Below are 24,189 nucleotides of genomic sequence, written 5' to 3'. Positions count from 1 at the left end.
ACGTGAGCCCCTTATCTGAGAGATTGGTGATAAAACTGAAGAAGCTTATGTGACACAAGAAGAATTTCTCCCTTATCTGAAGGAAGCCGGAGATGCGCAAGTCAGAGGTACAACACGCAGGATGAGTTATGAGGAGGAAATGATGTAAAGGGGCCAGACAGTTTGGAAATCTGCCTGCTTGCTTGAGTGTGTCCTATTTAGAGCTTTGGAGGATTGTATTGACATCAATAGAAGATCAATTTTAGAAACACTCAACTGGAAGCTTGAGTCTGCCAACTGTAGGGCAAAGCGACAAAATTCAAAGTCTTTAGGGACCCTCAAATTGTGCCAGCCCCAGTTTTGACCTCTCTTTGACATTGAATTGGGAGAAAGCGAGGGAAGATTTTGACATAAGCCTTTCAATTATCAGTTATTTCTCATTTTCCTCAGGCAATTTTTCCTGAAAGTAGCAGCCTCTTTGCCTCTTAAAATACAGTGGGGGAAGATGCTGTGATACCAAAACGATTCATTTGCCTCTTACCAGACACCCACAAAGTTTGCCCGGAAGAGATTTTTCAATCATGTAAACCTTTGTTTAAAGATGGCTTGTTTCCTTTACAAGCAAAGAGGAAAATGCTACTTCTTGCTATAAAACATAGGCACGCCAAGTGTTAAATTCCAGCTATTTCCTCCATACCCATTTCAAAGCCTGGCTAGAAACTTCTTGCACAGTTGCAAGAAGCCTGTGTGGTCCTCAGTATCTCTCAACATGTCACTTCAGACAGTGTCTCTCCATGTGCTCCCTCCTGCTTTCATCCCTCATGCTACTGCTTCTGCATATTTCCTGGTTTACCTCTTCACTGTGGTGTGGTGCAAGGGCAGTGGGCAGCCCCATCTGCCACCAGCCCCTTTCCCTGCTCAATCTGCCATGGGAGATGTTCTCCACCTTTTGGGCATTCAGGGCAGAGACCTAGCACCTATTTATGACATTGAATGCGAGAAACTTCTGTTTGAAGAGAGCAGAGGTTTCCCACATAGTCATAAATTTCCATGGAGGAGGTAGGACTTGATTCCTAATACCAGACAGGACCAAACACTACTAAGTTTCCCACTGGGAGCACGTGATCTGATGGCCCCAACACGTCCTTCCTCCTTTCCTTTCTCTGGTTCTTTACAGCCTCTCCTTCTCCACAGGTTTCCTTTCACCCAGTCTCAGTGCTTGGCCGAAACTCTGCTTACCCCACCCAGCACTGCATGATGGACAGCCAGACATCACGTCTTCCCTTGCCTGGTCCATGGACTCCAGCAAAAGTGGTTACAAGCCACAGGACTCCTGGCAAAACCAGAGGGCTGTGAAGGAAGGACTGCAAGCCCCCTGGTCTCCGGGCAGCACAGACCCAGCACACTCGGTTTGGCCAGGAGATCTCCGAGGCAAAACCCAGGAACCACAGAAGAGGTCACCAGCAGTATTTTAGTTGTGGTGCTATGAGGCCATGTTATGGCAGACACTGTCTTTCAGACATGGCTTTTTATCAAAAGACCTTGTCCTTCACGAGGAGCTCAGAACTTGTTTATTAAAGAATAGCCCTGGGTTATTTTTGTCAAAGACAATGTGGCCACTAGAAGTAGCATAATGAGGCTCAGCAGGACTTGCTTTTTTTCCAGAACAATGGCCATTGTTCTGGTGCTAAGGACAGTTTGGGCTCTTACCAACTGCCATTTTTATATAAACCAGGGAAAAAAAAACAAACAGAACCTGACTCCTTGGCTGGGCAGAGCTGCAGTGGTTTCTCCGTTGCTAGTGTGACTAAAATGTGGTAAAAACACAATCCGGTCTCTCAAGCTGGCAGATAGGACGAATAAGAAAGTGTTAGTGGAATCATGCTTTTTTGGCCTGAGTAACCTGATCAAAACTGGCTCTGCACTGAGCTGGAAGTTAGACCAGATGTCCTCCAGGGGTCCTTTCCAACCTGAATTACCTGATGGTACTCAAGAATGACAGACTCCGACTGGTCTGCAGAAAAATTCGTCCTGAACTTTCATAGACATTAAAATAGAATGAGATTCAAGCTGCTAATGCCTTCTTACATTATAAACCTGGGACTTGATGTGGTTTTCTGGTTTTGTTTTTAAGCAAACCACGTGGAACAAGCAAACCCAGGTCCTCCCGTGGTGCGGAGCTCCCCACCAGCCAACCCTCCCGGCCCTGCGGCTCAGCCAGTTCCTCCCACCCGGGCCCAGGCATGTGCACATCCTCCCTGAGGGCAACACCCTGCAGTGGCAGCTCTTTCCAAGCCTCCTCCTTGGAGCTGGAAGGAGCAACAGACATGTCTGCAGCTAGTCAGTAAAATGCGAGACCTGAATTTTTCTCAGCGGGGCTGAGTGTCGACTGAATGCTGCTTCTGCTCTTCCAGGGGAGGTGGAAGGCAGACACTGGCCCTGTTCCTTCTTCAGGGCATCCATCCCAGGCTTCTCTGAAAATAGAGACCCACGCTGGTTCCAAGCTGGCCTGAATGTCATCTTGAGCCTCACAAAAGGAGATGATGCAAATGTGAGAGAGTGCCACCACATGTGGCGTGGGGCTGTGCTCAGGGGATATGGCAGTTCGTGCTTTGAAACATCCGCATCAACAGTGACCACGGAGAGCTGGGAATCTCTGGGCTGATTGTGCAGGCAGAGCACGGTGGGAAACAGACCTGCTGTCAGGAGGGACAAGTTTGCTGCAAGGAGGTTGGTGCTTTGGCTGAACCAGGCTGGAGAATCGTGGCAGGAATTTTTCAGCCGTTTGCACCCATCTCTAATTTTCTCCCACCGATGCTCTAGCAGAGCTGAAGTCTATTGGTGTTTCAGAAGCTCTCGGAGCTGGTTTCTTCTCTCAGGGTGTTCTAGATGTATGCAATACACTGTGACTATGCTCCCAGAAACCTGTTGGATGGGCTGCATTTTGTAAATATAAGTCACAGATAAATGAACAAAGCAGATAAGCAGGTACAAGAGAAAACACTGCTGTAAATCCAAGGCGTGCCTCTTCTGTGGCTTTATTTGGGAATCAGGAAGACGCCAGCAGTCAGCCCTGTTCAAGGCAGTGGTAGTTTTGCTATTGGGCACACACACAATTTGGACTAGGCCCAGACCTTCTTTTTCCCTCTCTCTTTTTTTAATTGCTCTTTCCATAATTACCACTATTGTTGTGTGTAGTTGTTTTTTTTTTTTTCCCTTGTGAAAGTTTTCATTACTTGAGTGCAAAAGCTGTGATGTAAATGGGAGTCACTCCCAGAGAGTGCCCAAGGGCTGGGGTGCAACTGCGCTGAGACAAGTCATACTGCAAAATAAGAAGGGCCAGGGGACTCTTTTCAGACCAGCCGGCATCAGCAAAGATGATGTGCCATTGCTGTGTTGCAGAAGAAGTGCAAGGGCTGTCAGCCTTGGTTGTGCCCCAAGAGAACCTACAGAGTTGGGCTGGGACTTGCTTCTCCTCTGCAGTGGTCGTACAGGATGGGCTGGGCTTTCTCTCCCTGGAACTACGTGAAAGGTCTGGGCAAACAAGGAGACTGACCCCGGAGAGGAAACTCAGCGATTGCACAGTGCTGACAAATGTCTAGATACAACAAACCGCAAAGGCATGGAGAAAATGGGGAGCCTTTTGCCCTCCACTTTGTTTTTAACTTCTAGAGGTCTCAGGTGTCACGCACAAAGAGACCAGACATCTGCAAACAACCCTCTGGTACTTAACATTTTATTTTTAGCTAGAGCAATGTATCTTGTGGCTAATTTGCTGATTTAAGAAAACAGAATCAGGGAGGAGTGTGGTTATTTATGTGTTTCAGCGAGACCCACGCAGCATGTTCCAGCAGCTCCACAGCCCCAGCCTAAGCCCCTGGGCGGAGGGGATGCGCGGGTAGATGCCACCATGCTGGGAGCTGTGCTCGGCTCTACTATTAGCAGACACTATTTGAGCATGTTATAAAGTGATATTTCAATAACCTTAAGCTAATATATTCTTTGCTTTCCTCTCACTCAAGTCAAGCAATGGTGCTAAGCTGAACTCAGCACAAGGAAGATTTGGGTACCATTCAAAATCCAAAATGCAGCCTTGCTGGAGTCAAGTGATAGAGAAGTATTTCTATTTATTTTCTATCATGTCAGTTGTGTACTTTTTTTTTGCATTGCCACTCATTCAAAGAATGGTGACTTAAGAATCCAGGGGGATGGCAGGGGATGTTTGGTTCCTTTTTCACCTTAGCAGAAAATCATGCTTGAATAAAGAGCCTGGAAACATGGTTAATCACAAAGCTGTATAGTTCAGAAATCAGGGGTATGTGGAACATAGCCTATGCACAGACCTGTGATGGAAATTGTTTCCCAGTTTTGTCTGCTAAGAATCATGGAGTGCCCCAATGCAGTGCTGTCAGGATAGAACTTAACCAGAACTTTCCAGCGAAAACCCCTCATCAACCAAGTTTGTATTTGCGTAGTGCTGGGGCTGAGTTTGGCACTGCCTTGGCAACAGTTTGCAAATGGATAATTTGCATGTAAGTTCCCTTAGGTTCATAGTCAAATATTCACACTTTTTTGTTTTCCATTTCCATTATTCTTTGAGTACCAAGTATTCAAGCTTCTTTAGGTGCACTTAGGTACACTTGGATCTGAGAGAAACAGAGAGAGGGGTTAAAATACGCTTTATCGGCTGTGGGTGGAAGTGTATCAGCAGAGAACTGGCATTGTTTCTCTGAAAGCACATTTCTCACTCTGGACCCGAGATGGCCATGAGCAGTAGGAAACAGAGAACCGTGCATATTAGTAGTTGTAAAGAGTTGCAGTAGAAAAGAATACATTTCACTGTATTTCTTAAACAAATATTGTCAATTCATTTTACACAATTGGCAGCCCTTTTAATTTTTTCACATTTTCCCCTTCAGAAACTACTTACTCTTCAAAAAGGACCAAACTGCCTTTGTAAACAGGCAGGCAGACTATGCCACAAGGGTTTTTCTTTTATGTGGGTGTTGCTATAGAGAAAGACAGATTATAAGCTAGGGCTGTCACCCATGGGATATCCTGAGAACCATCTAAGCTCATCTATGGCAGCAGAGGGCCTGGAGTGGGACCTCATAAGACATAATCAGTATATTTCACAAAATCTTGGCATTTCCAGTTCCTCTCTAACAGACTGCAGTGCTGAGATCAGTGTGTCCCAGAGACACTGGGTGTCAGAGGGGTGTTCAGAAGGACAGGATAGTGCCACAGACTCAGCCCTAGAGCTGCTGGGTCTTACAGTAAGACGAGGTCACTTTCCATTTCTTCCCAGGCTTCTATTTTCATCACTGCTTTAAAAAATCCTGGCTGATGCAGTACCTGAAAAATGCCTTTTTTTTTTTTTATCTCAGCCTTACAAGGGAGTAAGTACACTTACAAGAGTGCCTGTGGCTCTACCACAACAGTACAAGGAACTTTTCTGAGGCTTGTGCTTCATTAGCTCAGCTTCTCCAGCCATGAACATTTGGGTACAATGTACATAACCTGTGCAATGATTATTGCAAGAGAAAAATCCTTGATGGTCCCAGGATCTGTGCACTGCCATCAACTATGGAAGACCTTCTGCTGGCCCTGACTATAACTCTATTTCCAAATACCCACAAGCTCAGTTATCACAGAAATTACAGCAGTAAAAATACCCTATGAGATGAGGTCTTTTCTTTTAAAAAAAAAAAAAAGCTGGAGCTGAGTGCTTAGCAGAAAGAGGCCAGCACACTGACCTTGTGGCTCATTCTCATCATCTCTCTTTTCCCCAGATAAGGACGCCCCCACTTCTTGTCCAATGAATTTGAGGCAGTGGTGCCTGCTTGGGGTCAGGCTGCGCATTGCCGAAATGCTGAGGTGGAGGAGGAGACCATGGTAACAAGCATCTTGGCTGGAGAACTGACCATATGCTGTGGTCAGGCATCAGGATACACAACAGCCACAGGGCCACCTCTGCAGGTGAGGCTGGCACTCTTCTTCCCAAGGACAGGCAGCAGTTGCCACCATGGGACTGAGGCCTTTTCCTCTGCCTCTCTGTCTTTGAAAGGTTTGTTTATCTGGAAGATATGACTCCCATGAGGTAGCACATTGCTTTTTGGGGATGGGGAGACAGCACTGGGGATATGCTTCAGAGAGCCTGGGCTTCATACCTGTAGCCTTTCCCAGACACTTTTCATGGAGATGGATTCCAGCTCATCCCTGCAAACAGAAGAAAAGGAGATGTTTGCCATCCAGTGTGTTTTGGGCCAAGGCTTGTGTAGGACAGCTGTGATGAGGCTAGTGATTCAGTGACGGAGGAGCTGTGCTAGGCACACGCCAAGGCTGCAACAACCTCTTCCCAACCTCCATCACCCAGGGTCATGGGGGAGTAGGTCCCACTGCCTCAGCCCCAAGGCCAGAACCCTTCTGCCTGTGATGGGGCTCCCACTGCACCCCAAAGCTGCCAAGCTCTCCTGCAGCACTGCTCTCACTAGATATATAGGGTCAGAGATCTGCTGCCCTGGGCCTCTGGCACACAGGTGATAGAAACCCAAGGTGCATCCATTCTTATGCTTGAAGACCTCCATTTCCTAGCTATACCAGCATGAATGACTATGAGTTTGCTAATGGCCACGGCAGGGGTGTTCTCCCTCTTGAACGCCCATGTGCCCTTTGCTTCCCACAGGCTGCCTCCCAGTCAGTTAAAATTGCAAGTCGTCTACTTCTGCCCTGTGAAATTTATGAGGTTGGGATGTTTCAGGTATTTTTGGCCAGGAATAGTGATGGTGAGTTTGCTATTGGCCATGACACAAGAGAAAAACCACATCTTCCTTTATATTAACAAGTGGCTCTCCTTTTTCAGCAGGAGAAGACCCAGGGCAGCTTTCACTTTCCAGAGCAGAAAGCAGCACTGCTTTCGGCCTGTGTGCTGGAGAGCAAGATAAAGCAACGTATCTTTACCTAGGCAGTTATTTAAACAGCACAGATGTCTGGAGCAGTCACACTACCCTCTAACTCCCCACTTGGTATTCCTTCCTCTTGCCTCCATTTCTCAGCTTCAGTCCTAGCAGCCTCTTGCTTCAGCTCGGGAGAGAGCCTGGAGGGAGGGTGAGAGGAGCCACCCCGGGAGCCAGCACCAAGCAGGCAGTGCAGGCCTGGGACAGCATCGCCCCCATTGCCACTCGGCCACCACCTCACTCCACGTAAGGCTGGAAGGTTTGCACCTTTCCTTTCCTGCTGCCATGCTGCAGGGGGGTGAGCAGGCCCACGGGAGCCAGCCTTACCCCAGATGGCTGTGAAAACCTTCAGACTCCCAGCCAGGCACCCTGGGACCAGGCACAGCCCAGGGCAGGGAGGAAGCAGGGCCCACTGGGATGACTGGGGGGTGCTCAGCTCTTGTCCCTCTACCAGATGCTGGGCACCGCTGGAGTCAGGGAGAGGTAACAGTGAGCCTGGGCCACAAGCGCTGGGGTGATCTGGCTTGTCTTTATCACCTATGCAGGGGGACCCCGTCAGGTCACCCAGGTGCTCCTGCTGGGCTGGACAGCAATTGCACTAAACCCCTGTTTAAAGCTTCAAATGATGTCATATAAAAGTCAACGGTTTGACTCTCAGGCATCCCTCATGCAAGCACATCTGTCCTTCCCACGACAGGAGCAACACCGCAGGGAAGGCCTCTGCTTGATGCCTGCCCTGCTAAAAAAACAGCAAAAGCATCATTTTCTAGATTTCTTGCTGATCTAAAGGTCAGGAAAGGAGTTCCTGGGTTGGGTTAATTGGTTGGTCCAACAAAAGACATGAGAGAGAGATGTCTTGACAGATGGACTTCAGCTGTAATGTGAGGCCTGCTCCATCACCTCAGCCCCTATATCTGCCTCTCTGCTATTGAGAAAATAGCTGAGGCTTTCTCAGAAAAAGAAAAAAAAAATTAAAAAGCAGACTATGTAAATGCAGAGCAGGAAGCCCTTGGAGGAACTCTTGGGGATGAGGGAGGACCAGCTTACAGGACAAACTCTCTCTAAATGGTGAAGATTACTTCTGAGCCCTGGCCCTGACTGCCAGGCTGCAGGCACAGAGAGCACAGGAGGGGTGTGCATACAGCAGCCCAGCCTGAATGTACTGGTGGCCGGGCTGCCGTGAGAGCCCCCTTCCCTCGGTCTGAAAGTACCACCATCTGCCTTTCTCATATCCCTCTTTACTTACTGTGTTTCAAAGCTAGTTTTATGGTAGGTTTAGAGGGAAGGCATGAGCAGGTAGTCATTGCTCAGGGAAAAAAGAAAAACAAAAAAACAAACAAACAAAAAAAAAGACAAAACCAAAACCAAGAAAAAAAAAACAAACCAAACAAACAAAAAACCCAAAACAAAAGTAAATAAACAAGAAAGAAAGAAAGAAAAGAAAGGAAAGGAAAGGAAAAAAAAAAACCAACCAAAAAACCCCCAAAACCAAAACAGAGGCAAAGCATTACAGAGAAACCCAAGGCTCACACTGCTAGTTTGGAGCCTCCTCTTATGAGCAAAATCACAGGTGTATGTTATGTGAGACTATGGCAAGGAGGGGGAAATCCCACTCCAGAGGAGATTAAAGGAAGCTGGGGAGAGCAGCTTATCCAGTTTGCTTGCTAAGTGGCTGTCCCTGCTGTGTGCTGTTGGTGCTGCCCACCAGCACTCCCTTGCTTGTTGTGTGTTTTCTCCAAACTCCACTTTACAGCACCAGACATACTGCTCCACAGGCGTCACCTTCCTGACAGTGGAGCTACTGCAAATAAAAGAGTATAAGGTTTGCTGCTGCTTCCCAAACAAGAAGCTTTCTGATGTAGGAGGTAACTTTGTACTGCGGTTTGATTTGAGGTAGCTGCACACACTTGCTCCCACTGCACAGAGAAGAAAGAGCAAGAGAAGTGAGCCAGTTAAGCAGAAAAGCATAACAAACATAGAATTATTTTCTATGTGAAAGTATGCATAAGCCATAGCCGCTGCTATGCAGCAATTTTTGCTTGTGGAGCATAAAAGCTTAACCTGCTCTGTGGAGGCAGGCAGGCTGCTGATCACTGAGGTGCTCCCTGCACCAGCCAGAGAAGTGGGATGAAGGAACTTTTGCAAGCAAAGCCCTTAGCTGTCCCTCCTTGTACAATGGACAACTGTAGGCTCCTGAAAGTGTACTTTGGGAAGGCACGTTAATGGAGTGGTGGCTTTAGGCTCAGTGTATGCATCCTGCTCCACTTCTGAGACAAGTCTGAATTTGGATCCCAGCCTCACTGACTCAGCATCATGTTCCCGACTCACTGCTGGGCCACTACATGCCGAGAAAAAGCTGGTGTGCCTGAAAAGTTGTTGGTGTGTTTTCTAGCTGTACCAACTATTTTTCTGAAAGGAGTGAGCTCTTCCTCCTTGCTGTGCTAAGCCCTGACACTGCTGGTGAACGTGGGTGGCTTGGCATGGTACAGAAAACACCAAACACCACTCGGCCATTTCTCCCTGATCTCCCAGGGCAGCCTTTGGAGCACTAGATGATATCTACAGGACCCTCGATTAGCCTCCTGAAGACCACAGCTAACAAGTAAGAATTAACGCATACCCATCGCCTACCTCCTCCAATCTTAAGAGCACTCACATGCTGTTGCTGTGTTGATGAGGAGGGTGGGCCTCCCTTCAGTCACATGGATCTGTATTTTCTCAGCCCTTTATGAACTATCTCTTGTCATGGCCTCATACCCAAGCACTGATTTTGAGTATAGCTAGCAGGCCGATGTCTGTGACCCGTCTCGTTACTGAAATAAACAATTGCTGTTAAAAACATGAGGAGAGGGAGAGGCCATGAGAGGTACCCTTAAAAGTCAAAACTAGGAGTGAGGCGTCTCCTCTCAGCATTTGGAGTAGCGACGGTGAATTTTGCTGGTGGCTGTAACACAAAAGAGAACTGCCACTTCCTTTATGAGAGAGCTGCAAATGGATTTAAAGCCATTTTTGTCCATGTAAGTGTACATAAACGTGTGGTTTTATTTTTTCCCACAGCCCCTTCCACCTTAGTCACCTCTCTCAGCTGAGTCAAGTTCCTGCTGCAGTTCTGCTGCAATGTGCTTTACACATGGGCGACTGATGGTCTGTCTAGGTCAGGTTCCCCATGTCTGATTTTACATTTTATATCCTTACATTTTCCCTGCAGCTGTAAACGCTTTTCTTCCCTTGTTAGTCTGTTTACAACCATGTTACATTCCTTCATGGTACTGTTTTACCCTCTGAAGCTGACTGTGTTTGCAGGGCTATGAAACAGAGCTGGAGGGGATCCCATAAGATGACACAAGGTTCATCCTCCAGGCTCGTGGTGGGATCAGTTATCTTTGAAGTTTAGCCTTTCTTATAGCTGTCCTACATGTTCTTTAAAGCCCCCGGCAGTGGAAATTCAGCAGCTTCCTTTGGTGGCCTTCACAAGTGCTTTGGTATCCTGACCACTGGCAGATTTTCCAGCAGCTACAGCAAATGGTTTACTGCCTTCCACTTTGCAGTAAACTTTTACATATTTGAGGTCTGCTACTGTGTCTCACTTCAGTTTTTTCTTCCCTAGACTAAACAAGCCTGGTTCTTTCAGTCTCCCCTCAAAGGTCAGGTTTTCTAGACCTCTGAGCCTTCTTGTTACTTATCCTTTGGACTCTCTCCAACTCTTTCTTAAAAACTGGCACCCAGAGCCAGACAGCACTCCATCCATAGCCTTAAAAATGCCGAGGGAAACAAGGTTTCGTTCTCATGTCCTACAAATAACGTGGCTGCTTATGTGCACTTCTGGGCATGAATTTCTTGGGGAAGGCCTGAGAGCTGCAAATCTGGCGTTACATTGGCCTGCATAGCACACATACCTCGCCATGCTGCTGCAATTGGGCAGCGTTCCCTGGTCGCTCACAGTACAGCTTGCTCCAGATTTGTTCATGTCTGTTCTTCTGTGTTTGTTCTGCATACATAACTAGCATAGCCTCAAAACCAATGCAACACAAAGTTACATCATCTCACACCATGAACTCCTCCGCCTAGGATCAAAGGCTGCAGTAGCTGCCTGGCCTGCTCGTATCGGATTTTGCATTGTATCGGATTTCTGCCATCCATCACCCTCCACAGTTCCCCCTGTGGGATCATCCCCAGCCTGCATCGTGCAGAGAGGAAAAATTGGGAGCAAATCAACTTCATGCATGATCAGGTCTTACACCGGCTCTCTGCAGCCACTGCATAAGCAGCCTGTCAGGGATGGAGGGGCCGCGTGACCACAGTGCTGAGCTCTCTGGTAATCCGTTCCTGGCGCAGGCCCAGCGTTAGCTGGAGCAGACCCATGGCTGCTTCACGTACCCTGTGGATGCCCCCCCGCCGAGGATGCTCCTCTATTGCAAAACTGCGCCATGGCTGGAGCCTGTGGTTTCCAGCTGGGTACAGACCACTGAGGCAGCATGTGAAAGCTCAAGCAAGCATCCCTAAAGCACCTTGCTCCAAACATACCTGAGTGTAGCGGTGGTTTTGGTCAGGCATGCATTGCTGACACACTATTGCAACAATGGTAACGTGCTGTTGCAAGCCCTAACTGTACGAGCTGTAACGGTAACGGACCCAGCGCGTCCCAGAGCAGTGATGGATGGCACAGCAATGGCTGTTGCAGCTCTGGCCAAAGTTAGGCTCGCAGGTTTGCAGGAGAGCCACGTGGGAAGGAAGCTGGTGCAGCGTGCTGTTGCTGAAATACAATGAGGAAGCTGCCCCACTCAGAAGAAATAAAACGTTTGTTGGCTCGCTCTCGGGAAAGTCATTCCAAGCTGTGGCCAGAAAGGGGTTCCGCTTGAAAACAGCCTGAGGATACCACTGTACCAGTGATACTTGGAGATGGAGGAGGGCTGTTTTTTTCAAGCTTTATGCTAGAAAATCACAGACTTGCAATTATGGAGAACATCAAAGTGAAGGGAAGGGATTTTAAGTGAAGTTTTTAAGCTGGGGCTAAATAATGACAGGTCTGAAAGTTCAGTGACTCTCTCATAAGAAAAGACTTTCTGTGAGGGCAAGGGTGGAGCTGGAAAGAGACTAATCCCTGTGCTTGCCTTCCCACTGACATCTTGCTGCTGTTCCCTTTCCAGAAAGACTTCACAATACTTGCCTCCAAAGCCTGTCACACTTGCTCCACGGCCAGTTTTGGTGTCTGCGAAGCAAGAGAAGCAACAAATTCTGCCTTTTGCATCTGCAAGCTATGGGCACATCATCTGGCAAGCTCTGCTCAGCCAGAGAGCGAGAACAAGAGACTCAAATTTGAGTCTCCCCCTTGGTGGCACTAGGAATGAGCCAGTCTGGATTTCATCTGCAGTCTCCAGGAGTAAGCAGGCTCTCCTGCTTTCTTCCTACCTTGGCCATGTGAAAGGCACAGGTTGGATCTGCCTTTCAGGGCTCTGCTCGTGGAGGTGGGTACCTGCCGCAGCCCCAGCTGCACTATGGCTTCTCCTGTGCCTCGGAGCAGCCTCTCCCCTTTCAGCTGCCTCCACCAGAAGAGACTGCACTGAGCATGGCCTGGATCAAGCCTGTGGTTTGTACATGGATATACCATGGGATTGTGTGCTTATGGTTTCCAATTTGAAGTGTGATCTCTTCTGCACTTTAATCCATTAGCAGGTAAAACATGAAAATGAGAAGCCCTAACCATGGATGACTGAAGGTCTCTGTGCCCATTCCATATACTAAGGATGCTAACCCCACAGAAGGGGTCCTTTCACTGTACGGTGTATTTCATGGGCATCTAACATGACTCTGTAGGCCAGGTACCCTTGAATGATTTTACCCTCTATGTCCTTCTGCAGAACCAGCTCAGTGGAGCCTGCTTCACTCCTGCATGGTGCTCCTGTGCACTTCCAAGCAGCAAACATCGTCCTCTTCAGGGGTGAAGGAAGGAAGCAAAGGGAAGTATATGGGCAATGTCGGTCAAGTACCCAGTTTGCCTTGCAGGATGAAAGCAGACACAGTGGGTACATGATAACAGGGAGAGGGAATGGATGTGTAATTCTTCATCCTATTGTTGTTCAAATTACATTGTGAAAGCAAAGGGAGAAATCTAGGGTATATTCTGCTAGAAAAGTAAAATCAATGTTTTTACAAGAGGAAAAAAATCATAATTTTCACTAAATGACATACTTCAAATAATATTAGTAAATGCTTACTGTGTGAAGACAGCTCTGTAAGTCACTTTGGCCTTAAAGCTCCTGCTCTGAACCAGCACAGCTGACCTCCAGACAGCAGGAGAGGATCACACCTTTTTCAGGTACTTGTGCAGTCCCAGAAGTCACATTCATTCCAGTGTGCAGGACTGGGGAGCCAATTTTGGAAGTTCAGGTAAATGGGAAGTAAAGGGAAAGAGGACTTAAGATCGTGAGGGCAGGGTAGAAGAGGAATACAACTCAGGTGAAGAGGCCCTGAAGGAGAGAGAAGATGTTTTGTACTTGGGAGTTTTATTCAGGCCCCTTTTTCCTCTCCTCCAAACACAGCATCCCTGCCTTGGTTCTTCCTTTTTTTTGCCTCACTTCCAGCCTGGATGACCATGGCACTTATTCCATGGCACTTCTTAAAAGCACAAGTTTTGCCCAATCTCTGGGCACAACACACCCCCCTCCCTAGTCTCCTGTGAAGCCTGGTAAACCCCACTGAACTCCATCAAATTAATGTCTGCATTTCAGAGGTGCTGAGCTTCTACTGGTATTGTGTCCTGGACTGGGAAAGTGGAAATGATAAAAAAAAAAGAGTGTAAATTGTTGAATTATTTACTGTAAGAGCCCAACATGCAGTTCAAATTTAAGTGCTAAATCCCAGAGCTACAAAGTTTTTGTGTATCTGCAGAATATAAGCACTGAAACTTGGCTGTGAGACTTCCGAAAACAGAAGTCAAGGGCCATTTCAACGCAGCCTTGTTCATTGTTGTACAGTGACCGAGCTCACCTGCCGGGCCTCATTACAGAAGCTTATGGATGTTCTTGGCAAGAAAACGGATATCTCCCCGGGGAAGCTTGTGACCTGTAGCTAATATGCTATAGCACAAAGAGCAGCAAACAGTAACCAGAAATACCCCAATGCCCTTGGGCTCCTTCCTCTTTTTATCTGCTGCAGGATGAAGAAGTAGGACGTATGTCCAACTGTTCCCACGGTGGCTCTGCCCGCTGCCCTACAAAAAAAACCACTCTGCCTTCATTGGATTGGAAAGAGTTTGCAGGAAACCCACTTGGTCCAGCAAGGTCTGAATAATGCCCAAGGAAACCAGCAGCAATCTTGTACAGAGGGGAGACTCTAAGAGACTAAATAAGGAAAACCAGAGTACTGCTGTCGTTACAGGCATCTCTCTCAGCAGCAGCACCGGCTTGTGTAGCTCCTGTTGCTGCCGTGCCTCCCTCTCCCATTGCGAGCTCATCTCTTTCCACTTTGTGGTGCTGGTACAATTCTTTGCAAGGGCATGGATTAAGTGAATCCGGGAACTATCCCAAGTTTAGAAACTATCTTTTCTTTTTTTTTTTCTTTTTCCCCCTCGCTATTGCCTGTAAGTTCACAAAACTCTAGCCAAGAACATTCTCTTGCTTTTGTTAAAGAGTCTATAAGAAGCTAAAAATTGGTATGGGGTTAGGAGTGAAAAATTAAGGTATTTCCCAGAAAGCTAGGCAAGAATTTTGAGAAGTGAGGCTCATGAAGTTAGAAATACAAATGGGAGGGACAGTTAGGAGAGCGGCTCTAATACATTAGAAACCTTGCAGTTCTTTATTTCATTGCATTTTACTGCATTGATGTTGTACATTAAATCATCTAATCTATCCTCTGCCCTGTGGAAGAAGAGATAGGCAAATAAATGGGATTGCTGATATTGAGAGTTAATAACACTTTCCTATTTATAGTACCACCACCTTTGTAAGAGGGATCAGTAGGTGTATTTTATGCAAGTAAGAAGAATAACAACCTATGCTTATGGGGATAGTTGCTTTGTAACTCAGCTCCAAGGAACCAAAGAGGCAGCATGCAGAAGACTCAGCCTTGCAGAAACCCATTGCATGTCTTAGGGCTTGGATCTCCATGGTGCTGAGCATCTCCTGGAAAATGCTGAAAATCCTCACTCAGTGAATGGCAGCTGAGAACTCTCAACACATTTGGAAGGTGTGAAAAGTGGCTTTCAATAATGGGCTCTTAAACTACAAGGCTGGGGAAATAATACAAGAGGACCCCCTGCCTTAAAATACAAAGCTCAAGACTTCTCTCAAGGAATGTGTTTGCTTCCCTCCTTCCTTTCTTTCCCCAGATCTTGTCAATTCCCGTATTCTTCCAGATTCCTCAGGTTGTAAGTGTCCTGATAAATAAGAAAAACTAGAAGGTAAGAGAATTTTTTGACAACATGTTTATTGTTGCTAAACTATCATGTGATTAGGCTGCTGGTTCGTAACTTCTGTTGCTGGGTGTTCATCAAATTGTTCTAAAAATTGGCCTTTTCTCTTCAAACTCTGATGATTTACATTATTTTTCCAATGTAAATTCCTCCGCTCTACTTGTCAAAAAAAGTCATCATCATCTGCACCTCTCTGCAGTGCCAAACAGTGAAGTTTCCTTCAAGTCTATTATCATCTCTCCAGAGTGATAAGACCATTTGGCATTCTCCAACATTTTTCATCTTAAAGCGTATTCAAAAGGATTTCTGAAGTGCCTGGTGGACCTGGATTCCTCCAATCTGGCTCTCTTGAGCTGGGATGCTCTGAGTGATCTGGTTTCCCAAATGGTCTCAAAATGGAAACCTCTTGCATCGCTTTTGAAAATAATAGATATTAGTCTTCCTATATTTTTAAACAATCTTTCTACCCTAAGCGACTCATGGCAGAGTATATACAACACTCTCTGAACAGTGCAGAACAGCTTTGATCTTAATTTTTGTGCTTATGAAGTCCAAAAGTGTACACAAGGAGGATCATATAAGACATGAAGACAGAAGACCATACAGAACATCTGTCCATTATCTTCTGCAGTTATTTATGCCAAGAAGTGAAAGAAGATATACAAATTCACCTCCAGTGTTTGCAAGAAGCAGAAAACAAATTCCTCTCTTTTGGAAGAAGAGCTCACTAGTGTAATTCAAGGCTAAATCCTGCCTGATGTTAAGCATTTCTGCTTAATTCCTCCTCATGACTTGCAGCATCCTTCCAGTCCATTCTCAGCATCCCTCTCTCACACATTACAGGCTACAAACTCTCCGTTTCCTCTGAATCTGGATGAACTGGGACACAGGCTCACTCTGCCCTGGATGGTGTTGTAGAGCATCATTTCTTTGGCCTTTCTCTCACTTTTGTGAGAGATACCATCCTGCTTCTCAGTGTGACTGCCAAGGGAAACTAAAAACGCTATTGTCATTTTTTCCCCTCTACTTGTTTGACTGACAGAAACCCATGTCAAGCACTTGTGTATCAGTACACTCCCGAACGGTTTGCGTCCCTCTCTTAGGAAGCTGCTCGATGAGCCAAATGTACTTCAGTTCAGCGTTTTCTTGCTAAACAGGATATTTGTGGGCAGAAAGCGGCAGATGTGCCTTGGAGGCCTGGCGCAGCAGGGTCGCGGAGCGTGGCGGTGGCACCGCACGCCTGCAGCTGTCGACTCCGGGTGCGAAGCCTCTGCTGCCAGTGCTGGCAATCCTCACCTAGACCAGCGGTCACCCGTCAGGAGGATGAAAAAATAGTTCATTTTTTTTGGCATCCTGGGTGCCGGCACACCTGCGTGACCCCACGAGGAAACCGTACCACGCATGAGGGGGCGGCAGGACCGCAGGACTGTGACCGAACACCCTCACGGCAGGGCCAGGATCACAGGCCAGCAACCGTGCGACAAGGAAACACCCTCCCGGGGACAAACCGCGGCCCTGACCCGCGCTGCGCAGCCGCGCCCCGCACTCCGGACCGTCCCGCCCGTCAGGGCGCATCTGGCGCGCGGGGCCGAAATGAAATGCCCCCAAAAATGCCCCGAAAGCGGCACTGAGCTCCCCCCTGCCGCACCGTACCGCGCCCCGACCCGCCCGCCCTCAGCCTCCGCGGCCGGCGCTGCCGGGGGGGAGGTGTCGGGAGGTGCTGGGGGCGCGGTGGATCGGCCGCAGCCCGCCTATCGCGGTGGCCGAATACCATGACAGACGTGCGGGGCGCGCAATGAGAGAAGGGCTTCGCCGTGCAATACAGGCTCGGCCGCGGGTTCCGACCAATGAGAGGCGCGGGGGCGGGCCGCGGGCGGAGGCGGGGCGGTGCGTCCCGCCCCCGCTGCGCTGCGCGCGGCCGAGGCGCAGAGGTGGGAAGTGGGCGCCGCCGCCGCCTGCTCGGGCTGAGCGGCCGCGGGGCCGGGTGCAGCGGGCAGTCCACTGGCACGGGCGGGACGGGGACGGAACGGAAAGGAACGGAAAGGAACGGACCACCGCAGCAGCAGCAGCAACCGCCGCCGCCATGGATCACTACGATCCGCAGCAGACCAACGACTACATGCAGCCGGAGGAGGACTGGGACCGGGACCTGCTCCTCGACCCGGCCTGGGAGAAGCAGCAGAGGAAGGTGGGCGCGCCCCCCCACCCCCCTCCCCTCACACACACACGCAGACGGCGGGGCCGCCGGGACGCGGCCCCGCCGCCCCCACCGGCAGCAGCGGGGCCGGTACGCGCCTGGCCGGGGGCTGGCGTGGCGAGGCGGCGGGGGCCGCGGGGGTGGGCGGAGCGGGCAGGTGATGGCGGGGAGGAAGGGAGAGAGGTGCCGCGGCGGGTCCCCCCGCAGCAACAGATGTCCGCCCTGTCACCGGTACCTGGGCCGCTACGGCGGCGGGCCCGGCCCGCAGGTGTACCCGGCCGGAGCGGGCAGCCCGGGGGCGGCGGCACCCCCCCCTCCCGCTCTCCCCCATCCCCACCGCCGCAGCTCCCGCCGGCCGCCCCGCTGCCCGCGCCCCGGCCCCGGCGGCGGGACGGTAACTGGCTTCTCGTTTGAATGGTGTGGTTTAGGGCAGGGCTTGCGCGGAGCTCATGTCCAAAAATGGTAACATTCAGCCCTTTTTTTTTTTAACCGAAGGGGTGGCGGTGGGGAGGGGATCTCAAGAGGAGCTCCAGTCTCGCCACTCTTTAGTTATATATATTTATTTTTTTTTTCCCCTCCTCCTCTAAACCAAAAGCATCCTGTATTAGATCACTCTGGAATCCTAATCCCCGGAACGTTTCCGTTTTAGTCATTTCATCAGGCAACGAGAAAGCCGAATTTGAACCGGCACCCGTGCTAAGATGGCAGGGGCACCTCGCGGTGCGGCGGGCTCCCGCCGTGCTGCCCAGCCGGTCGCTTCTTCGCTCCGGGCTCACGTTTCGGATCGCGCCGGGAGCAGGCGGGAGAATCCCCAAACCTCCCGTGCCAGAGGGGAGGGTATTGCTTATGTATGCAGGGGTGATGTATTGATACATATCGTGTAGCCCGAGGTGCCGGGCTTCCTGTAAGGAGTTGGGAGCAACTGGGAAGGAGGACACACCAGTGAGAAGACTCTTTTCCCTCTTTAGCCCTTCTCCCCTCCTCTGCTTTCAGATGAAGGGTTTTCAGGTTCTCCTGTTGTAGCTGTCTGAAATGGTGTCACTGAGAAGCCTTTTCACTGGAGCCTGATGAGTTAATTGAAGGTGATAGCTATAGAGCTTCTGTCAGCGGTTTCCTCGCTTGGAGAGACTTCGGTGGTGAGGGTAGACAGCCTGAGAATTAAAGCACACAAACACCATCATTTAGTGGAGAAAGAGTTGATGGCTTGTGAGCTTTCATTTCAAAAAGGAGAAAGAGAGGAATGTAGTCTTGGTCTGGGTGTGAGTGCTGGATGGCTTATCTGAAGACCAGGCTCTACTCTTTTGAGGAGGGAAGCTTCTTCCTTTTCAAAAGATCTGTCTGGCTGCCATCCGTATCTCCAGTCCTTCACCAATCTCTGGCTAATACATCTAAGAAACAGTCAGTTGGGCCCTGAGCAAGATGAGTAGTATTGCTCACAGGCTGTAAGGGGAAATGATTGTCATACTGTGGGTTTTTTTGCCTTTCATGGTGATAGGAAATATTTTATAGGTAGTGGAATGCTGACTTGATTGTCAGAAGCAGGGGTTGAACATTTGGCTTAAAAAGAAGTCCCAAAACCCAAGCTGTGGTACGTGACCTAAAGGCCGTGCTCTTAATACTGCCTCCCTCCAGGAATTTTTAAGTCCTTTTGGTCCTATCACAAGAGGGGGACAGAGAGCTACTCTGTTAACTTGGGTTACTTTTGCAGAGGAGGAGAAGAAGCCAAAAGGGAGTTTTAAGGAATTAACACATCTGTTTCAAAATAATCCAAGCCGATTTCTTTTGATGGTCAACTGCTACCAGTTGAATTGGATGTGCTGGGTACTCTCCAACTTGCTGAACGGGAGGGCTCTGTATAGTTAGGTGTCCTTCTCTGGTGGTGGAGTCACTTGGTTGTTTCTCTTCCTGCTGTTGGACAGCTGAAGCTGTTCCGTTCTGCAGTGGGTACAAGCTCATAGTTTTATCGTGACCCACCCCTTTGGTGTCTATAGGTAGAAAGATCAGATCTGGGACTGATGGTTCTTTCCAGTTGCAGCACATCAGGCTAACCTCTCCTCAGAGGGTTTTCTGACCAAATCCCAGCCTCAGCAGGCTGTGCTGATATTGAGGAACAGTCTTGTTCCCCTCCCCAGGGTCTGAATGTCACCAAAAGCCCTGTTTGGGTCTTGGGGCTTGCTTCTTTCAGAGCTGGGGAGATAACGGTATCCACCAAGCGTAAACCTGAGATATATGATGTAGTAAAACTATCACCCTTTCTTACCTATGAAATTAAATCATTGCAGCAATTAAAGTTAAATGTTCATTGCTGTACACATTAGTTAATAGCTTACTGCGGTGAACAGGAGAGACTCATGCCTCCCAAATATTCCTGTAAGCTCTCTTCAAGCTCAGTCTTTCCTGGTTGGCTCGCGTGTTTTAGGTTTTCCTTCACCTAAGGAATAGCTGGAGAATTCCTGACTGAGGAAATCTGTCTGGTTTAAGTACTAAATCATACAATACTATGTCTGATTTAATTACTACTGAATTATTGTCATTATTATTATTATTTATAGCACTGAGGCCAGCCAATGAGGCAGACTTGAAACTTTTGTGCTCGGGCCCTCTGTGGGAGGGGAGAAAGTATGTCTAAAGTGGTGGCATGGCCAGTAATCCAGTGAGCAAAATGCCTGTGTGAGACATGGCCATGTCTTGCTGGCTGTTTCCAACCCAGCTCCTTGTGTCCCGCCTCAGTAAGGCCCTGAGGGCTGGGGATAGCTGTGCCACAGCGATGTCCTGCGTTGCTTTGCGCAGCTGGGACTAATCGAGACTTGGGAAGCAAACAGTCTAGAGATGTTGCTCGCAGATGAATTGAATCCAGCTCCCCTTCTCCCAGCTGCACAGCCTCAGCAGAGCTCATGGCAGGCAATAGAAGCAGGAAGATCTGCTGATTTCTAGTGACGGCCTCAGCAGGCGTGCTGTAAGAGTGACAAGTTTGCTGCGTTTTTGGGAGGTGGTTTGTGGGTTTCCTACCTGCACTGAGACAGATACTACAGCCTTCGGTGCCTGGAGTGGTGCTTGACATACAGCCTCATGAGCTGCTTTGAGATGGGTTTAATAGATGAGCTGCAGAGTGAATTTTGTATTTGGAGGGTGAAGTTTGGCCTCTTGAATGTGATACAGAGAAGAGACACTGGTCTCGCACCTCTTCCCACCTGCACTTTTCTGGGAAGTTACTGTTTTACAATGTAGGGATAAAGTGACAGTTCCTGGGAAGAAAGCAGCTTTCCATGCAAAGCCTGTTTTACATCTCTATCAGGAGAGACTCTAAGAGGTTTTAAAGAGCTTCTCGCAGCATTGCTATTCATAAGTGGCAAAAAAATACAATGCGCAGAACAAATTCAGCTGCTTCTCTCTTTGATATAAGCCTCTGCACAGCCTTTTGTGCAGGAGCAGGGGGGATCTCTTCTGGGGATTAAAATACTTTCCCCTTTGTACTGTTGAACTCATCTCAGTAATTTCTGCTAATAGCCTGTTTTTCCTTCTGTATTCTCTCTTCTTTCCTGCCTGGAGTCAGGCCTCAAAGTAGCACTAGCCAAGACATAACAAAAGCAAAGCAAAACTTTGCTGAAAGCCATTGCCATGGTCTCACCTAGCTGTCGAGGTAGACAGGCTTGCCATGTAAAAAGTACATAGGTGAGTGTTCACTGGCCAAGCGATTGTTGCTTGTGCCCTCAAGGACAGTTCTCCGTCTTGATGACAAATGGCCAGTTGCAGTGTTCAAACTTTTCCTGAGTCACCTGGGGGCTTTTGGTGAAGGAGCTGGATTTGGCCTTGGGACTGAGTGAGCCACTTGGTGCTCAGCTCATCTGGCTCATCTTTACTCATCTTGAAGGGTAGCGGTGGGAAGGACAACCTCCTGTCACTGCCTCCTGAGTGTCCCAGCACGGTCAGGAGTGACACTGAGGTGAAGCTAGCACTGCTTTGGGGTGTTGGTAGGGGTCAGCTCTCAGGCCTTGTAGACAGCAGCCTCTCCAGCTCACCACTCTCATTTCATGAACTGGTTGCTCAGGGTGCACCTTATTCAGGGTTTATTTTAAAATCTGGCCTGAAGCAACTTGTCCAAACTGTAGAGCTGGAGGGAAACTTTAAATGCCAAGTTGCTTTCTGACCTGACAGCTGCCATCTTGACAACATGAGTAGGAAGCAGTTTTCATTTGCGGCATTTAGAAGACAGCCATATACATCTGAAATGCTGTAAGGAACGACAGTAATGCTTTTCTTAAAAAAAAAAAAATAAAATCACAAATTGATGAAATAAATGTGCCTTGTCTTTATCCGGTGCTGCTCTGCCTCACCAGGTTGGCAATTCTGTGGCAATGTGGCAGTAAGTGATATCTCTGGCTGAGAGAGCTGCACTCTTCAGATTTACGGTGCTGCTGAAGCAGTGATAGCACAGACTTTGGGAGCACCTTTTCTGCCCTAAAGAAGTACTTATCAAGTACAGTTATTCATGGACTTGCAGAAATTCCCTGTTAGAAATGGCAGTCTCAGAAAATCCATCTCGCCACTCTTTAGATGCCGTGCATGGCATGTAAAGATACCCATAAATACAAGGGTGATCCCATAACCTAAAAAGCTATGAATCTTCTGGCCCTACTCGTTCTACGTCCAACAGGTCTTACTACTCTTGTTACAATTTGAATTTTTCTGTGTTAGTCACCTCTCTGTTTAAGGTGGGGTTGTTAATGATGGAAAGTAGTTGTTAAATGGAGCTCACGTCCCCCATGGAAACAGCCCACCTCCAGGCCTGCTGGTAGCATGCTCAGATCAGGTGGTATGAGTGTGACTAATATCTCCTACAAAATGTAAAAGTCACAGTCATAGCTTCCTTTTCCCTTGGATTGATTTCCCCCTCTTGTCCAGACAGCGTCTATTTTGAGAAGGTTATCAAAGTTTCCAGAAAGCTACAGTTATGGCAGCTGCTGTGGACCCACACAGTGTGCTGTGATAGCACACCCAGTCTGTAGTTTGCTAGAATTTCTTTCAGTACTATCATAGATTCAGCAGTGAGGTAAATAAATGTGTGGTTTTGGTGAATGTACAGCACTGGGTCCCTTTGCTCCCACGGTGAGTGACACTGCATAGTACTTGACGGGCCTTTGCAAGAGGTGGTCCTTGTGTGGTCTTAGCAGTGTGGGTGTGCTGTAGGAAAGATGGCCTTGATGCACTTGAGGTTCCTCTGTGCCTTATTTTGCACTGACCAGTATCAATACAGAAGCAGAATGGTGTAATTTGTAAGGCTGCTTGCTCAGCTGCTCTTTTACAGTCGAACAGGCAGGCAATATAGGTCACCAGATATCTCGTATCTTTCAGATCAAGCTTTTGTTGTTTAACATGGGTAGCTTATTGCCAGATGCTTGTTCTTCAAAACATTGAGCTCCAAAGTTGCTGTAGGGGGCTCTGGAAATATCTGGCTTTGTAGATCAGTTGTTTGTCCTTGAGTGTGGGCGCTGCCTCATACTTTCTGTGATCAGGTTTCATCAGGATGTGCGCTTGCGGGTTTTTTTTAACAAGAACATTATTATTCATTGTAACCGCTTGGTGCATGATGAATGAGGCGTGTGCGCTTTGCAGTGACTTACCCGCCTATTCAGCACCCTATTTAAGGGGGAAGACTAAGGAGAAAGCAGGCATGGGTTAAAAAGGAGACTGCACGTTCTTTGTGGGGGCTCTATAACAGATCCCAAGGATACTTGCCAAACTGGATTGAACTGTTCCTTCTCCTAATCCTCTAGGGAAGGGTGAAACACCGCAAAGGCATCCAGCTACCAGCCCAGTGATGTAAAGTGTGTCTGTCTGGGGAATTTCTTGCTGACTGCTTCAGGCAACCAGTTTAAATTCCTCTGCATGTGATTTGATAATGACGTTTTTGCCATGCATAAGTGCAAAGGCTAGAGAGGATAACACTGTTTTTCCTCCCTGACCCTTGCAGTGCTCAGTGGTATACCTTGGGGTGTCTGGTGTGCCATGTAGGAGATCTTTCAGTAGAAGCTGTTTGGAAATGTCAGTTTTCTTGACTGTCTTGTGAAAACTTGTCTCCTTAGAAAGAAGCGAGTTCTTTTGTATGTGGTGGTGTTGTTTGACTATGAAATTCAAGTGTAACTGGATGGTAGCTGTGAGAATGAGAGCTGGTAAACCTGTTCAGTAAAAGCGTTAGTGAACACTGGGATCACATTTTTAAAAGCTGTGTGTGTTACAGTTGAGACCCACTGAACGGTACCTGCTCTTCCCAGCACTGAGGTTGCCACCATGAACGGTAGTAATATGCTACCCAGCTGCTCCTTGTTCTTCTCCTGTGTGCTGTGTGAGAGGTGCAGTTCTGCAGCTGACCTCTCATGCATTTTTAACTGGAGGAGGAGCAGGGTTCAGGGTGCCTCCCCGGCCAGGTTATGAGCCTTTGTGCTTTTCTGTGCTGCCCTGCTGGGATCAACTTCAGACTTTGGCCTGGAGTCCTTAAGGTTGACACAAGCAGCAGTGACAGCGATGGTGAAAACTCTCGGCTATGCTGGGGAAGGACTGGGAGTGTTTTCCAGCTGCCTGTGGATTATCACTGTTGTGCCTGAGACTTGGGCTGTTCTCCGGGGTGCACTTACCCTGGCAGAGGATGG

General features: G+C 48.4%; 1 protein-coding gene across 6 annotated transcripts in view; it reads left to right on the top strand.

The window, feature by feature from the left end:
* Positions 1-17,252: 17,252 nt before the first annotated feature.
* ACTN1 (actinin alpha 1) overlaps positions 17,253-24,189 on the top strand; it is a 92,122-nt gene continuing 85,185 nt past the window's right edge. For all 6 annotated transcript variants that reach the window (XM_086747975.1, XM_086747973.1, XM_086747977.1 and 3 more), the window contains exon 1: positions 17,253-17,533. In XM_086747975.1, the coding sequence (XP_086604101.1) occupies positions 17,429-17,533 (105 nt within the window). In that variant the 5' untranslated portion in view covers positions 17,253-17,428. The remainder of the gene's footprint in view (positions 17,534-24,189) is intronic.

Source organism: Chlamydotis macqueenii, chromosome 5 (genome assembly GCF_036417535.1).
Source record: "Chlamydotis macqueenii isolate bChlMac1 chromosome 5, bChlMac1.mat, whole genome shotgun sequence".
NCBI classification, from domain to species: domain Eukaryota; kingdom Metazoa; phylum Chordata; class Aves; order Otidiformes; family Otididae; genus Chlamydotis; species Chlamydotis macqueenii.
Note: the sequence above shows the minus strand (reverse complement) of the source record. Positions and strands in the feature narration are given on the sequence as shown.